General features: G+C 45.4%; 1 protein-coding gene across 3 annotated transcripts; it reads left to right on the top strand.

Annotated features, from left to right (window-relative positions):
* Positions 1-106: 106 nt before the first annotated feature.
* Positions 107-10,530, top strand: slc38a6 (solute carrier family 38 member 6). Of its 3 annotated transcripts, XM_080012270.1 has the most exons (17): positions 283-332; positions 502-533; positions 1,526-1,656; positions 1,973-2,046; positions 2,414-2,466; positions 2,617-2,656; positions 4,904-4,979; positions 6,889-6,974; positions 7,061-7,119; positions 7,204-7,275; positions 7,767-7,823; positions 8,167-8,246; positions 8,348-8,448; positions 8,561-8,685; positions 9,127-9,271; positions 9,564-9,658; positions 9,760-10,530. In XM_080012270.1, the coding sequence occupies exons 3-17, from the start codon at positions 1,583-1,585 to the stop codon at positions 9,841-9,843; spliced, it is 1,221 nt and encodes a 406-aa protein (XP_079868396.1). In that variant the 5' UTR covers positions 283-332; positions 502-533; positions 1,526-1,582; the 3' UTR covers positions 9,844-10,530. The 3 variants fall into 3 exon arrangements, with proteins under 3 accessions (XP_079868394.1, XP_079868396.1, XP_079868395.1); XM_080012268.1 differs by lacking the exon at positions 502-533 and having other exon boundaries at positions 107-332; XM_080012269.1 differs by lacking the exon at positions 283-332 and having other exon boundaries at positions 457-533.
* Positions 10,531-17,036: the final 6,506 nt, after the last annotated feature.

Below are 17,036 nucleotides of genomic sequence, written 5' to 3'. Positions count from 1 at the left end.
GCCGTGGGATTGGGCAAGAAAACCGAAAGGCGCTTTCCGATTGGTCGATTACAGCCCGACGTACTGAATGCGACGGACCAAATGTCACATGACACGAAAACGACAACACTCAGCAGCTCGGGGAATGGGCGCCGTCTATATAACTTATCGGGTCGTGGTCGCCGGGCGCAAACCGCATTCGGTTCGCGGACATTAATACGTTAGACACGTAACGTAACTTTCCGTGTCGGTCCATCCCGAAGGCACTGGACAATCCGGGGAAAATGTGTAACGATGCGAATGGAGTCGGCGGACACGTCGGAGATACCGAAGCTTCCCCTCTATTGGGAAACGTAAGTAGACCCTATTAATGATTAATGAATCATAATAATGTTCCCTGCGTGGTGGTCACTACAGAACCACAAGCAGCAGTCCGCGCTCTTCTATGGGGGATCAGTGTTTGGTACCGGCAAAAAGAATCTGTCTACAAACAAAATGAAGACTTGTTTTCTGGCAGTGCAGATTTTGGATCAACTGCTTCCAAAAGTTGACAGGTTAGATGCATGGAATGCGATTAACAGTTTTTAGTTGTGTCAACTGAAATTAAGTATAATATTTACTTATTCATGAATAAAGATTATTATTATTATTATTATTATTATTATTATTATTATTATTATTATTGTAGGTTTACCACTGCACAGGGTATATATTTGAAATATTGTGTATAAATTAATGTTGTACAATCCCCCACTGTTGTTGGGTGTGATGCTATGAGCATACTATTGTAACACCATAATACCATAGTATACCACAGCATAATATAATGCTGTATAATGGTAATTGCATAACAATTGTATAATTCAATTATTGCCTTAATTGGACCATGAACACAAGTACAAGGCAAGTAGTGTTAGCAGCACTTGATGTGCACTTACTTTACATGCTAGTAAAAGTGCTTGATTGATGATGGAATATAATAGTTTATTGTAATAATTCTACATTGGTATTTATCTTCATATACATTTCTGTTACAGATGCCTCTTTTAATTTGAGCTGTATTTGTAATACTTGCATGTCCATGTAGGTTGAACAGATGCACATTTATTTGTCAGTATTTTTAGCTGTCTTGTGTCATCATGGATGCCCCGTTTTTTTAAGCTGTAGCCCAGGAAGTTGGATTCAACGGCCCACAGGCTAATCTACGCTTTGTCTAAGCTCAGTTTTGAATCTGACACCAAGGTTGTAGCTCTCCAGGATATCCCCTATTAAAGAGGTCAGGCAGGGCAGCTTTCTCTATATCACAAGTTCAGGCAGCTGTCTGGCAGCCAGTGGCTCAAATCCCACCCAATCCCATTCATTTCCATTCCTAGACCCCTCATTCCATTGTGGTGTCATTTCATGATATTCATTATCACACTTATCCAGTTGGTCTGTCATGAACTGTTCACTTTTGTTTACAAAATAGGAAGCCTATATATAGTCATTCAGTTTTGTTTGAAATAAAATTAGTAATTTGCCATCTTCTCATTTTATTCCTGTTCAGGCAACAGGACAAACCAGGACTAAAGGATGCTCCTTTGGTGGCTCTGTTTTGAACCTGATGAATGCCATTATGGGCAGTGGCATCCTTGGTCTAGCCTATGCCATGGCTAATACTGGCATAGCTGGTTTCTGGTAAGTATACCATAGGAACTTTTTTTACATTTTTAACCACAAAGATATTGAAATGTATAGTGTGTTTCTAGTCAGACAAATTTGACATTTACATTTAGAAATGACTTACAATAAGTATAATCACAAGTATAAGTCACTCATAGTCAAACTGACTGTACATCAGTCATCGCCAGCGAAGCCTTTAATAAGAACTTTGACCATTTGAGTCACTGCTTTAAGATTGGGTTAGGTAAGATAAGGTCAGCATAGCATTGTTTCTTCATGTGATAGGGGTTTGAGAGGATATTGATTTCTATTGTCTACCTTTCCACTCTAGTATCCTGTTGCTAATAGTGTTTTGCTTGGCTGCCTATTCTATCCATCTCCTCCTCACGCTCTGTGACCAAACAGGTGAGCGGCCATTGATCATTTTCTGTCTCGTCTCTCTCACAGATAATAAGGTAACTGATTTTGTTGAGCAGTTTAAGCCAAATCACTGTGTCCTTTCTCCTCACATGATTAGATTGTTGTATCTGAAAAGCAGCAAATTAACGTCTGTTTTAGGACAATGGTCCATATTGCTGTTGATCACTAAGTTGAGATCACCTGATACAATTTCAAGTTACTTTCAAAAGAAACAAGAAATTGGAACAAATAAAGATGGAGTGTGGTATAAACAATAGGACTATGTTTGCCTTTAAAGCTCTTTTGTAGAATCCACTGAAAGTAATTGGCATTGTTGAAGTTTGATTCGTGTATCTCTTCATTTACATTTTAGGTATCAACTCATATGAAGAGCTAGGTGGTCGAGCCTTGAAAAAGCCTGGGAAAGTAGGCGTCTTTTTTTTAACATTTGGGATTTACTCAATGTCATCACATGCATACCACAAATTCAAATACTTGTAATCTGTGAAAGTGTTTTCTACACATGTATTACCATATCGACTCAACCTTTTTAATACATTTTACAATTTATTTTAGGTCCTGGTTGGAATCACCATTCTCATCCAAAATATAGGAGGTAAGCTTGCTGCAGTTGGACATGTATGTTAGGGGTTAATACTCGGTGCCCCTGACCAAGGTCCCCGGGTGCTGCACTGCGGCTGCCCACTGCTCCTAATTATTATTCATATTATTCATTATTTTATATTATTGTTATAAATTATAATAATTATATAATATAAATCATATTATTACTTATTATTATAACAACAATAAATAATACTATTATTATTATTATTATTATTGTTATTATTATTATGCTGTTCTTGAAAAACATTGTGGATTTAAAAGGTTGTAGAGTTGTGGGGCCAATCAATGGCCTATCTAATTTCAGTGTCAGATAGCGCCTCCTACTGGCAACCTTTGCTCCCGAAGCAGGCACAACCTTTCCTATGTGAAGCTGTTACCTACATTTCCTGATAACCTCTCGCCATCACAGCTCTCCTCTCAGCCAAGTCTTGTGGGCCTGAAAGCCAACTTCTCCTCTAATTGATCGCTGATGGTAAATGCGCTCCCGCCCTCTGAGAGTCGAGTAACCTAATTGGCCCACTCTTTTCCTTCCCTGCCATCTCTATCCCTCCTTCGGCTGCAGCGCTTCTCGCACAGTTGAGAGTTTAGCCAATAGCTCATCTGCACACATTAGTGGCCGGGCTGAGTGGATTACTGCCCGTGCCCTCTGGTATGTTTGTGGTTTTCCCAACATGGGGCGGTATGTGTGAGAGTCGGCACTCCAGCATGCATCTGTCTACACCCCTGGCCCCTTTTTATAAGGGTGCAATTAGCCTCTCTCTGAGTAAACACTCATCCACACTGCTGAAGGCTGAGGGCCAATTGACCTTAATTACTGGCTGGCCTGGAGCACGGCTCTCCCCTTGCGTTTAATGAAATGAAAGTGACTCTGCCTTATTTTTAATATTCTCCCTACTGTGCCTATGTTGCTGACCACACACAGAGAGTTTACCCAATGTTTTGCTCAAATCTATTTGTTATCATGTGTTTATTATTGGACTACATTTGCCAGTATTGACTGTTTCTAATCTCTTTTGTTGACACAAGGTCCGTTTGTTTATAAATGTAAGTACTATTTCACAAAGAATTGCGATTGGCATTTAATGGCTGTGGAGTGTCGTTTTACTTACAAGTCACCAAGTGCATGAAACGAAACTATCCCATCGTGCACGTGGTGTGACCTGGTGTCTGTGGTTACCTGACATTAATTAACTTGACAGTTTGACCCTACATGAGGAATATGAGTCAGATACACCATTCACTGTATTTTACAGTAACTCATGAGTAGCACCTGTTTTCCAACATATTCTACTATGGGAAGCTTTATTTTGATTATTTTTTTGCGCTTATTTCGGAGTTTGTGTTGTTTATCTAATGACTGGTCTTGTGTGTCCACGCATGTCTCTGTGTGGTCAGGATGGTTGTTTGAAGAATTTCCTAATGAAAACAAATACAGGATTTAATGGCTTAGAGTCCGGTCCGTCTGGGTGGAGACTAGACCCGCCCCGAGGCCCTGGAGCTCCTGCTAACCCCTGGCTGTGCTTTGCTTCCAAAACCCAAATCCCTAAACATTACCTCCAGTCACCACTGGCTAAACGTTCTATCTTGGTCCATAAACGTTCCTCTTCTCTCCAGTGCGGTTCTCCGTCCCTGCTCTCTCCTTTTTTCTCGTGATGTTTTTTCGAGGCCTGCTTGACCTGCAGGAAGTGACCCGGCGGCTCCCCGTGATTGGCTGCACGGGGAGGCCGGGGAAGGACGGATTAGCCCACCAGAGACGTACGATTTCCAGTTTCCTAGGAAGGTGGAGGGGTAGAAATACCTGGATTAGCGTCAGGGATCATTATTGTTAGCATTCCTTCCCTTGCCACTTCTTTATCCTGGCTGCTTTCAACTCCGCCCCAGCAGACGGAACATCTGTATAATGTCTGTTCCTCTGCAACGAGGGCTTTGCCGGTGATCCCTGGAGCTGGCCGCCCCACCCATCCGCATTAGCTCACAGCCACAATAACCCTCCGTACTTCCCAGATCTGGAATAGACAGACACACACGCACGCACGCACGCGCGCGCACACACACACACACACACACACACACGCTCACACAGTGCACATGTGGCCTTGACGTCGTATTTCAGTGTGTTTATGATGAAAAGCTGTTTTAATATTTGGAGTGTTTGTTAGTGTCTCATGTCTCCTTTCATGTGATTTCCAGCCCATATTTATTTTTCCTAACTTTTCTAAATCTGTTTCTCTTGCAGCGATGTCGTCCTATTTATTCATCCTGAAGTCGGAACTTCCTGCCGCCATCCGCAGCGTCATCAGCCATAATCATCTGTAGGTACACTTTAGGTTCCCTCTTTTTGTTGGGGGGAAGGGGAGGGGTAATCAATGGATTTAAAGTAAATTTGTTGTAGATTTTTAGCTTTGGCTGTGAAATTACTCAAAAAAAAGCAATTATTCACCACAAGGCTACACAAAGAGAATCCAGCCCGGCCAAGAGAGCGTTACGAAAAAATGTGGTGGAAGGAGATATCTGAGCAAACCACAACACACTAATACAGTCTGTGAGCGGTCGGAGGGAAACTTGCAACTGGTGTTGTGTAACATGGAGCAGACCAAGAGGAAATGTGTGTGTGATAGACGTCCATTTATCACCCATCTTTAACAGGCTGTGTCCTCCGCTGGGGGTGTGGTTGTGCCTCCTGCTCTGTGGTCTCTGCAAATGGTGCACAGAGAAGTCCAAGGCCAAAAAAATGTAACTTCCATCGTGTTATGATCAGGGACACAGATTTAGGCAAGAGTTGTTTCTGCTTTCAGCCCGGTCCATCAACATCTGAATCTTCCCCTCAACAGCTGCTTTGTATTAGTGCTCTCCCTTCACCCCCCAAATCTCTCACACATGTTCCCCGGAATCAGAGTGATACAAGGGGATATCAGTATTGCCATTCTAATTACGGCTCACTGCGGAGGGAAACAAAACAGCTCTCTTAATGAGTGGCTTTCTGATGTTAATAGACTTGTATGAGATCCCATCAGAGAGTGAATGAATGAGATGTTTTATTCCCCAAACCATTTATTTTTTGCGGGTGTGTTTGTTGGTTTGGAATATGGCAGAGATGGGGAAAAATAACGGTGTTAAAACATGTTCAGTGTCTACATCCGTGTGAAAGCAGCGATGAGGCCCAAGTCCGTCACAGCTGTGCGTTTGGGTTTGTGCTGAGTGGGCTGGTTTTTATGCTTATCTCTTACACTCGGTGGAGATTGACTCGCTGGCGGCGGCTCTCCAACCTTGACTGAGTCGTATTCTGCAGCTTGTTATAGCATGAAATGTGTTGAATTTCATGGGTTTTCCAGATACCCCTCACCCCATCCTTTTACAATAACTTCTCTCAGGTGAACAAACCCGGCCCCTAATGGGAGATTTCTTCACATCCCAGTGTCAGCAGCAGAGTGTGGAAGCAGGATTGGGAGTTAAATGAGCTTCGGTGGAACGCTGCAGCTAAACTCGGGCCAGCGCCGAGGCTACAGGGCTGAGAGCCGGGGTCACGGCTATGCCCCGCACAACATGCAATTAAAGAGCAAAATCTGTGTAGACAGAGCGGCGAGGCCTCAGCGCCTACAGTAAACCTGCAGCTGTGAAACTGTCAAGCAGGGGTCACTGGGTGTTGATGTGGCCAGAGCAGGTGCTGCTGACTGTGGGAGCCCCATAAACAGTTGTGGAGCCAGCCCTCCGTGACCCCATGCTGCGGCCTGGCGCACAGCAGCGCCGGACAGCACCCCTCCTGGCCCGCCCTGACCGGAGAAGCCGGCATGCCTTCCCCATGTGTCATCGCACACCCTCCGCCCCGCCCCCTCAAGCTCCCCTATCCCGAATAAACCGCCAAGGCTATCCCTCGGCAAAGGAAAATATTATCCTCCCTCCCCAGAAGAACCGGGCAAATGAAATGCGGCCCCATCTAATGGAGCGACGCAACGTTTGCTTGTGAATTACATAATTGTTATGCTTTGTGAGAGTTAAAGCCCTTAATTCATACCACATGATGATATTGTCTTACCATATTTGAGTATGAAATGGAAACATATTTCTCAGGTCTCTCCACCTCAAGGCACTCGAAACTCATCTTCTCTGTCTTCATGTTGTCAAAATGCAGGGGTGGGGAATTAAGGTACCACTGAGCAATGATGTTTTTTCTCAAATTAATCTCCATTCCCTGTCATCCCCATCCCTCTGTTGTTTTTAAAGAAACGTCTGGTACGAAGACGGCAGAATACTACTCATCCTGGTGGCCCTGTGTGTTGTTCTACCGCTAGCTTTATTGCCTAAGATCGGTGAGCGGGAGACGACTTTATTTGTGACATGCAATCTTATACGATGACGTTGCCGTTACTTATTAGATCTTGTCTTGTTGTTCTAGAGTTCCTGAGCTTCAGCAGTAGCCTCTCGTTCATCTTCATGCTGTACTTCGCGGTCGTGGTGAGCGCCGGGACACATTGAAACGTCGTCTCGTTTTGTTTCGTCTCTTGAACGGTTGACCTCATGTGTTCCTCTGTCGCTCAGGTTATAGTGAAGAAGTGGTCCATCCCCTGTCCGCTCCCTCACAACGTGACCCTGCTCGAGGACGCCTTCCAGGTTTCTAAGCTTCCAGCTCCTCTAAAAAAACCACACACACAGACACAGGTGGCATTGTGGGTCACCTTCACCTTGACTTGACCCCGAGGACTGGAAACCATGACCAGACCGCCTTGGCCATGGGATTAGGGAAAAAACCAAGTTGATTGAGTTATACTGAATGAGTCAGTTGAGCTTGATAGGGAACAGAGAAGGGCGAGAGGAAACATTGCGGCGTTAGTGGTATCCAGCCCGGGGGGGGGGAAGGAAGCCGAGGTGACCCTGCCGGAACCTGGAAGTGAACTCTGACCTTTGCGCATATACAGACCTGTGCTATTGCTTCTTTCTGCGTGTAGACCCGGCATGAGTTTGCTCAGAAGGCTGTTTACCTGCGCGGAGCGTAGGGCGGCTATGGAATTAAATTCAGTTCAATCCTATTCCTGTTTGCGGGAGCTCCACCGAGGTCAACTCATCTCATCAAAATTTGTTTGCGATGTCTTTCTTTTTGCCAGATATCAAATTCTTCCGACATGGAATGTCAACCCAAAGCCATCATCATCTCCTCTAAGGTACAGTATTGACATTCATTTTGTTTTTTATTTGTTTTTTTTTGCAAACCTTTTATGGTGCAGGAAATAAGATAAGGATGCGACATTTGTTTGACACGAGTGAATACGAAGAATTATGACAGTACAGCCCAGAGCACAGCTGCCTGTCAGTATTTGAGGACTGCATGTGTGTGTAATAGGCGGAAATACACCAAGTGCATGGTAGTATAATTTAAAAGCTCGTCATTAAAGGCCACAGATACGTCGAAAGTTCAACATTTAGCCTCTAGCCTGCTCCCCACACCTCGAGGCAGTTCAATCAACCTGCCGATCACTGCTGCTTTCTGTTTGATCCCTATTGCAGAGTGCTTATGCCATCCCCACTCTGGCTTTCTCCTTCCTGTGCCACACCGCCATCCTGCCCATCTACTGCGAACTGGACCGGTGAGCGCTCCACTCCCCCAGCTCCGCTTACACATAGAAGCTGTTGAATGTGTTCCCGACGCATTCTTTGACGCATCCGTCTTGTGATCGATCTTCCTCAGGCCGACGAAGAAGAGGATGCAGAACGTCACCAACATCGGCCTTTCCCTCAGCTTCGTGATTTACCTGGTTTCCGCCCTGTTTGGCTACCTCACATTTTATGGTATGAAGGCACCGACATGTCTCGCAAAAAATACACTCGTGACTTGTTTTTGTCCTTTAAAATCCCAGGCTTTGCTCACCGTTCTCGTGTCTCTCGTCTTTGTCGCCGATAGGTCAGGTGGAATCTGAGCTGTTGCTGAGCTACGACGCCTACATCCCTCGTGACATCACGATGATGACCGTTCGTGTGGCGATCCTCCTGGCCGTGCTGCTGACTGTGCCTCTCATCCACTTCCCTGTGAGTCTACGCCGCACCACCAATTATTGAGTGTAGCATCCCCTGCTCAATGAATGTCCCTGTGTTATTCTCTAGAGCCATGGTTCCCAACCGCTTCCCAATTTTACATTCTATACATTCACAATCCCCATTCACCACCCCTGACACACTCCCCACAACGGGCGAAGTTAAGCGCATGTGTGTATTCCATATCATCAGGAACAGCAAAATAATTAATTGAAATATTCTGAAATAAACAATAACTGTAGGATACTGTTTTATAAGTGAGGTGGTTATTCCATTTTTCACGGGTCAAAATGGATAAGGACTCATGCCCCTCTGTGAAACTTTGGCGCCCCCTATATGGCACCGCAGGAACCACTGCTCTAGAGTGGAAGATGGTTTAGCCTCAACCGTGTGTGTGTGTGTGTGTGTGTGTGTGTGTGTGTGTGTGTTGTCCAGGCCCGTAAAGCTTTGACCATGCTTATCTTCGGAGAAAGGCCATTTTCCTGGCCCCTCCATATCTGTTTAACGGTGGCGATCCTTGGAGTTGTGCTGCTGCTGGCCATTTTTGTGCCTGACATCAAGAATGTGTTTGGACTAGTGGGTACGTATATAGCATATTTCTGTAATCAGGTTGTTGTTATTGTTATTGTTTGGAGTTCAAACCCGAGGTTGGTTCAAATATCCATTCTGATGATGATCCTGAGCCAAGAGTGTTTGACGCTGCCATTATTTTGATCTGTTACTTCTAATGAGGAACTACTACTACGATGCCGCCCATTTTCTGCCCCGTAATCATTTGACATTTCAACTAAAACTTGAATTTAACAATCACAATCATGTCATGTCATGCAACATGAGGATGTTCCTATAGACCCGATCTGACTGCTCCGCAGGTTCCACCACGTCCACCTGCCTCCTGTGCATCTTCCCGGGCATCTTCCATCTCAAGATCAGCAACAAACCTCTGAGGTCCCCCGTTTCCTTCGGTGTAAGTACATACTTGTTTGGATATTTCTCCAGTACATTTCAAAGCCAAAGGAAAAAAACAAAAAACTGAGTTTCAGCTTGGCTGCTTCTTTGTGCTTCCAGGCCGTGTTCCTGCTGGTCTTGGGTTTGCTCGTGGGGACGTTCAGCTTCTGTGTCATTGTGGTGACCGGGGCACAGGGCTCCTGAATATTCCAGCGGATCGAGTAAAGTCGAAGCCAAACTCAAACAAAGGGACAAGTGTGCAAATTGTTGTTTAATTGCTTAATCATGAAAAATTCATGAATAGCGAATAATCAGACTATTGTATTTTATATTCTTTGTTTCAAGGGGACAATTGAAAATGAGTTTGAGATTGTTTTATGTTGTAAAAACCCTTTTTGAAGGGTGTTTTTCATAGATAAAAAACTGTATCTGTTTCGACCGTTTCTTTTGCAATATGCGTGTTTACAAATATTTTCTACAGACTTTTTTTACATTTTTGTATTTTGTCACGTGACAGAAACGCAAAACTCAAAGGCCAAGTGAAAAAAGTCAAATAAATGCCAAGGTGGAATCAGTCCTTGATTTTTTCTATGTAAATGCCTCTATTTATTTTTCAAATTTTGCACAAAAATGTCTTAGCATTTTAATTAAAGTGTTCCCTCCTAATCTATCATACAGTTGATGTTTCAAAGCAAGATTTTCTTTCCGCGTCATTTTGTAATCTTAAACAAAGTCCTCGGGTATCATTTTTGATGGAAACTGTAATCATTCCTGGTGCTGCTTATCTGAGGTAGCTGTTATCGTAGACCAAAGAGTTACTAATACTCACTCTGCTGTAATATAATGTTGACTGTTCTAAAATGATTTGATGTGTAGTAAAAGGGAAAGACTTCACAATGTGGATTCCTATGAATTTATTTAACTGTATTAGTTTTCCTGAGCATGGTGGAAGGCCTAGCGGAGGTATGGTATGTACCGGACCGGGTCCCAAGTGGCCGACAGAGGGTTCTGTCTGGAGCTAACAAGAACCAAATGCTCAGCACGTTTCTAATCATGATGCTGTTTAGATTGTCCTCGTGCTGCCTTGCAGAACCTACGGCCACCCCACGGCTGCTCTTAATCGGGGGAATTAGGTTAACCAGCCCACCCCCATCCCCCTGTAAAAGCAGTGGCCTCTCACTCCTCACACCCCTTCAAAATGCCCGTCCAGTCCAGTGAATTCGCCACCCTGAAGGACGGTCACATATCAGAGGCCAGTTTGGGGTCAAGCTCATCCGGGTTAAAGAACAGAGAGAAGTCTTCCCGCAGAGCGCAACGGAGTAAACACGAACACAGACATTCAGACTGGGGGGAGGGAGGGGGTCAGGATTTGGGCAAACCAGTTATCTGTTGGTATTGGAACACACCGCTTCCTCATATCTCACTTTGATACGCTCCACCACCGAGCTGAACCCAAATATTAGACGAGATTACCACCTAGTGTTGGACTTGATATATAGTGAGAAAAGCCTTGTTTATGCAAAACTTGCCAGAAAGACCCTTTTTTTTCCCCCAGTGTTGTGTGTTTATCGTGAGCTGTGCGTGCGCGTTAACGCAGACAACAGTTGTTATTTTAATGGAGGCCTGGCCGTTGCATGTGTCCTGCAGTGTTTTTGTTTGGTTAAACCCGCTCACACCCTCCGTCTAGCAGTATGACAACAACGTCTCCCAGGGCTGAGAGACGGAGCAGGGCGGAGGAATGATGGTGGGCTGAAATTAAACCCCCTTCGGCAGCCTCAGCTCTGATATTGTTTTAGGAGGTGTTGGTTGTGTTCTTTAAAAATCTGTTATCTGTTGTTGGAAATCAGGGACTTGATGGGGCTCAGTCTCCTGTTCTCACTTTGACCCCCTTTTTTTTTTCTGTGTATATTTGCCTGCGTGCAAACGTGTGCATGTGTAAGTATGAAATATAGATTACGACATCCAATTTTAATAAAACGATCATATCTGTCGGGTGGATTCTACTGTAACTCCACGAATTACATTTGAAACAGCAATGGGTTTTTTTCTTGGTCGGTTGAGGTGGTGCTGCGTTCTTACTTTGTGAATTTTCATCCATATTGAGAGTTTGCTTACCACAACCTGCCACACTGGTTTATCAAATTCACTGCCCGATCTTTGTATTCTTATCCAGGAAAGGCGGACCCCGCTACCAACAATGGCAAACAGCAGCAACAGCCTGCTATGGGCGAAGAGCGGCCCAGCTTGGCAGGGGTGCATGGCGGGCCGCCCTCCGCCTGTGGTAGGTCGCTGTGGGTTGGGTGCCTCCAGGTACGGGGGGGGGACGCTGGGGCTAGGTCGGGTCCGGGGTGGGGTCCGCGTGGCTGCTGCCCAGCCTGCTGCACCCCTGCGTTGATCTTGATTTTGCTTCCTATCTCACCCAGTGCCAAAACTTAAGCTCAGTACATACACCACACAATAGCCCTAGGGCCTGCGGGGCAAGAGGAGCGCAAGTGATTCGGGTTCGACATGCACACCCGAAAATTTCAGCTAAATTTGCCGGCGGAGCACATTGGCCGCTGGTGGGTTGACGTGGAGGTGTGGTTGGCCAGGGGGGGGGGGTGGCCGGGTAGACCACCTCCCGACTGGGTGGCGCTCCCTGCAGCCCCGCTGGATGCTTTCCAGGGCCGCTCGGAGGCTGCTCGCCCTCGTGGGTATGGGTGCGGGGGGCGGCTGACGGCCTTGCTCCCGCTGCATGGCTTGCGGTGGGTGCAAGGCGGGCGCCGGCGGTTACGCATATCTGGTGGGGCTGACCTCGGGGTGTCCTGCGCCATGCACGCAGAGGTGGTGATCGTGACTCTGCCAAGCGGGGGATTGGTGGCAGTCTTGTGTAACAAAAAGCTGTGGTCTTGTCATCCCACAGGCCGTCCACAGGACAGAGTTATTGCAGCAGTTCTTGATATTTAAACAATTATAAAGACTGGCATTGCAGGTTGAGAAGTTGAACTCCACTTGCAGACTAACTCTGTCCGAGATGCAATGGCATACAAATACTCTGTGTTGTATGCCCAGCATGCTGACATAATGTGCAAGATAAGTAAAGTATCAAATATGTGATTTTGTAACAAAACAATCTTACGGATTACCACTTTAAACCTTGCACTCTTCCAATCCAGTGTAGAAGACGTGGCATCCGATCCGATAACCCTGAGTTTGAATAGAAAGGCATCCCTGCTGTTTGCCATAACAGAAAGTCAAATCATTTGCTTTCACTTCCTGCCCTTGTTTGTGTTTGGGAACAGACAAATGTTGCAAGTTTAACTATTTGCCCTCCAGGTAGGTGGACATTTGACAATACTGTCAACTTAAGAACATGCACCACATCTGCTTAGAGTTTGCACACATAATTCTGTGCAACAGGCATTCCACACCGACTGAAAAAGGAGATCCACATAAGCTCTTACATACTGGATTGCAATGATGAGTGGTTTACCTTGTTCGTCATGGTGGCAAAATTCCCCCCAACAAATGCAAAAGTGTCAGAGCAGATGAAGTGCTCTCCAGCTATTGTTTTCACCATGTCTCCTATTCCCTCTGTCCCCATCACCCCGCACTGCTTTTCTGCTCTTAATCGATTTTCATGCTCTATCAGTAAACATGCTTTTCATGTCACAGTCAGAGCATTCCTCCCTCAGAGGACTTCTTTAAGACCACAGATGCACATGGTCCATTCATTTTCCAATTGTAGTAATGCAGTAGTAGAATGCAGAATTACCTCTGTATTGAATGCTAAATGACACTTATAAAACTGTACTGATAGTGGGCCCAGCAATTAGTGAAAAGTTTTGAATAGACACAGGACAAAATAAGCCCACAATTAATTTTGAGACAAGGGAGTGAAACAGCGTGAATGAGTCACTATCTATGTGTGCAACAGGCTGTACTTGTGCTTTGTGCTCAATAAAGACGTTAGAACATCAAACAGGCTGTCGTCAGCGTTGACATGTGCGTGTTCATAACCGATGGATCTGAAAGACTCCTTGAGAGCACATGTAGATGAAATGACGTCCTTCATCTCACCAGTGTGCTGGATGTCTCTATAAAGCTCTCACCACTTTCCCTGATTGTCCTTCTGGTGACTGAGGCGCTGACTCTGTTCCATACAGTAAACAAACACGTTGCTGTCTTGAATAGGCTCTTTAAATAACACTGAGGAAAGAATTGGCAGACACTTAGTCAACACTCAGAGCGGACACAATAGCAGCCGCACAATGACACACAATAGAGCGACTCCGCGGCTGCCGTCACCACAGCGATCAAGCAAAATAAGGGCAGAGGGGGAAAAAAAAAACGGTAGAGATTTTGTATTGCCCGTGCGACTAAAATCAGGGTCAAAGCAAAAAATCTTTTCAGTAAATAAACAACTCACTATTACTAAAACTACAACAATTTTGGTCAAAGCGCTACAATCCTGGATGATTTTGGCACATGATGAGCACAGGGAGGAGATGCAGTTTGGGCAGTAATGGGGGCTGAGTGAGTGGGCGAGGCGGCACAGTGTGATGCTTTGAGCAGGCTGTGTTTGTTGGGGAGTGGGGGTTAGTCCGTCACTCTGCGATCCCATCAGCCCTAGGCTGAGCCTTTAATGCAGCCCTGACGCCTCGCTGGCGCAGGGGCCACGCTGCCACACATCTGGAGCCAATTACACTGGAGGGGCTGTGACAGAGCCCCCCCGCCGCCACCACCACCACCACCACCACCTCCTCCTCCGCTGTCCGCCTTCACACTCTTGCTCCTATGTCCAATGCAGGACGTTCCACTCTCACACTGACATTCCTTTGCCTTTCCCAACACCTCTCTTTATTTCAATCAACCCCCCTCTCCGCTCCTCGTTCTCCCGTCTCCCTTATAAACATACCCATCCACCTCTCCCCCAGGCCCGGCTCAGACTGTCACACGCCTCTCTCTCTCTCTCTCTCTCTCTCTCTCTCTCTCTCTCTCTCTCTCTCTCTCTCTCTCTCTCTCTCTCTCTCTCTCTCTCTCTCTCTCTCTCTCTCTCTCTCTCTCTCTCTCTCTCTCTCTCTCTCTCTCTCTCGTCCTCCCTGCAGCGAACTGGACGGCACGTGATGTATAACACAAGTTCATCATTCCACATCTCCTCTCCTAATGACCTAAACGTGTGTACGTTTTTCTGTGCCAGACCGCTGCCTATAAACACCACTTGTGTATAAAGAGACATTTAGTACCAAATTAGCTTTTACAGGTGTGATTTATGGGTGTGCTTCCACAGAGTAGAAACTCTGGGATATGTGTGTGTTTGTGAGAGTGTGTGTTTAACTCGGATGCATTTGTAGTGTGTTTGTTTGCTGGCATGTGTGCATCTGTACGTGTATATTATGTGCGCTTGTGTACATTGTGTGTGTGTCATGTGATGTTTCATCCGTGTGTACAACATGTACGCTACATGCCTGTGCAGATGCACATGTGAAGCCGTCATGCTGGATTGTGTGATGGACTGTAACCCGTTCAAACCCCTTGAGGAAAGGTCAGGATCCACTGTGGTAATTGCTGTCTCTGGGACTGGGGAAGGTTCTGCCGCTCCGAGCTCAATGACTGATGGACTTTTGGGATGCTGCAATAGGTGAGACGTGGGTATATACTAGCCCCTTGGGGTTCCTTTCATCAGGGTCAAATCACTGGGAACGGGCGTTTGCCATACCTGTTTCATATTTTCCTCATTCTCCGTTGTCCCATTTGGCACCAGTCCTATGATTCATTACCTGCAGCCACGGGGTCTACCTGGGCAGGGAGCCAGAGGATTGAGCTGTCCGGGGTTACAGGGACATAAATTGGAATATAAAGCGTAATGAGGATGTGGAAACGCTACAGGTGGCACTTATTCAGTCACATGCATGAGATTACTCTTCTCTGAAATATGGGTTTGAATCTTTACCATGCTGTTTGCATCAGATGCCTGTATGTGTGTGTGTGTGTGTGTGTGTGTGTGTGTGTGTGTGTGTGTGTGTGTGTGTGTGCGCGTGCGTGCACGTGTGCGTATATGCGCATGTGTGTTTTTTCAGTGAGGTATGTAGCCTCATGTATAGCTGTGTGCTTCTCCCATGGGAACATAATTCAAGTGTTTGCCATGGAAGTCAGTGGCTAGACTGAGTCAAGGGCATGTTCAAGGGAATGAAAGAGGGGTCATTTGGGAAAACATCAAAATCAAACAAATCATCCCCGAAACATAAAAATGCCAGCTCTGGCTCCAGGGAACGGAGACAGGGGAGGATACAAATACACACCCTCAGCCAAGATATCTTCATCTAATTGAAAGATAAACCAGACGGACAGCGGGAGGGGTACGAGGATAAAGGCAACGTTAACTGAGCAGTCTCCTTCTGCCATCTGCTGGACGGTTTTATAACCACAAGTATCTGTTAGAAATACAGTTTATCAGAATAAACTGTATTTCTTTCTATTCTTCTTTCTTTCTATTCTATACAACGACTAAAGTTCCTAATATATTTATAGATGATGATGATGATGATGATGATGATAATGATACTAATGATTAATGGTGTGCATTTATTTTTCTTACATTTTCTCCGGCTGCAATGAGGTTATGATGTCAGCAAAACAATATATAAAATACCTCAAACGCAATCATCTTTCTGACAATTTTATGACGCTGACCCTCGTTCCACGTCGGGTCGTGTCGAGGAGGCTGTTTACAAGACCGTCCGTCCAGGGCTGTGTAGGATCTGCACCCTCGGCAGAAGAAGGTGAGGGGGTCAAGTTTAACGGCAATAAAGTCAACAGCTTTGATCTTGGCATGTATGGGCGGACGAGGCTTTCCCACAAGTGCCTGAGATAACATTTACAGAAACAGACGTACACGCACTAAGCAGACGGACAGACAGGCAGAGACGGGCCAAACATGAAAAGGCGCGCCGAAATGTGTGCGTTCCCCTATGCTCGTATATAGAAATATACATAGCATATGTTATTTATTATCTGTTTAAGATGTTTTTTTCTTTATAAAGCATATGAAAACATATAAAAATATATATATATGAAGAAAAAAAATGAAAATAAAGGACAATGGGAAGTATTGGGAAGGAACACCGTCAAACAGGCGTTCCCAAACCTTTTTGATGGCAAGGCCCTCTGCCCCCTCGGCGGACCGAGCTAAGGTTCACACTTTATCTGCCTATAACAAGCCATACGGTTGAACATTTAACTTTCAAAAAGTGCATATCTCACAACAGAATATATTTTCTGGGAAGACTATATGCATATATATAAACAATGAAAAATAATCTCAAAAGAACTCATAAAATAATGATGTTTTTTTTTAGACGTTCGCCGCCATACCCTTTCTCACCACGGAGGGGGGGGGGGGGGGGGGTCGCCGCGCT

Source organism: Zeus faber, assembly GCF_960531495.2.
Source record: "Zeus faber genome assembly, chromosome: 13".
Lineage (NCBI taxonomy): Eukaryota > Metazoa > Chordata > Actinopteri > Zeiformes > Zeidae > Zeus > Zeus faber.
This window is presented reverse-complemented; position numbering and strand designations above follow the sequence as displayed.

Excerpts from the sequence above, each read along its gene's own strand:
- slc38a6 (XM_080012268.1), top strand. The coding sequence starts at position 264 with ATGTGTAACGATGCGAATGGAGTCGGCGGACACGTCGGAGATACCGAA. Across the intron at positions 2,047-2,413 it reads CACGCTCTGTGACCAAACAG|GTATCAACTCATATGAAGAG; the intron begins GTGAGCGGCCAT and ends TTTACATTTTAG. Across the intron at positions 8,449-8,560 it reads TGGCTACCTCACATTTTATG|GTCAGGTGGAATCTGAGCTG; the intron begins GTATGAAGGCAC and ends TGTCGCCGATAG.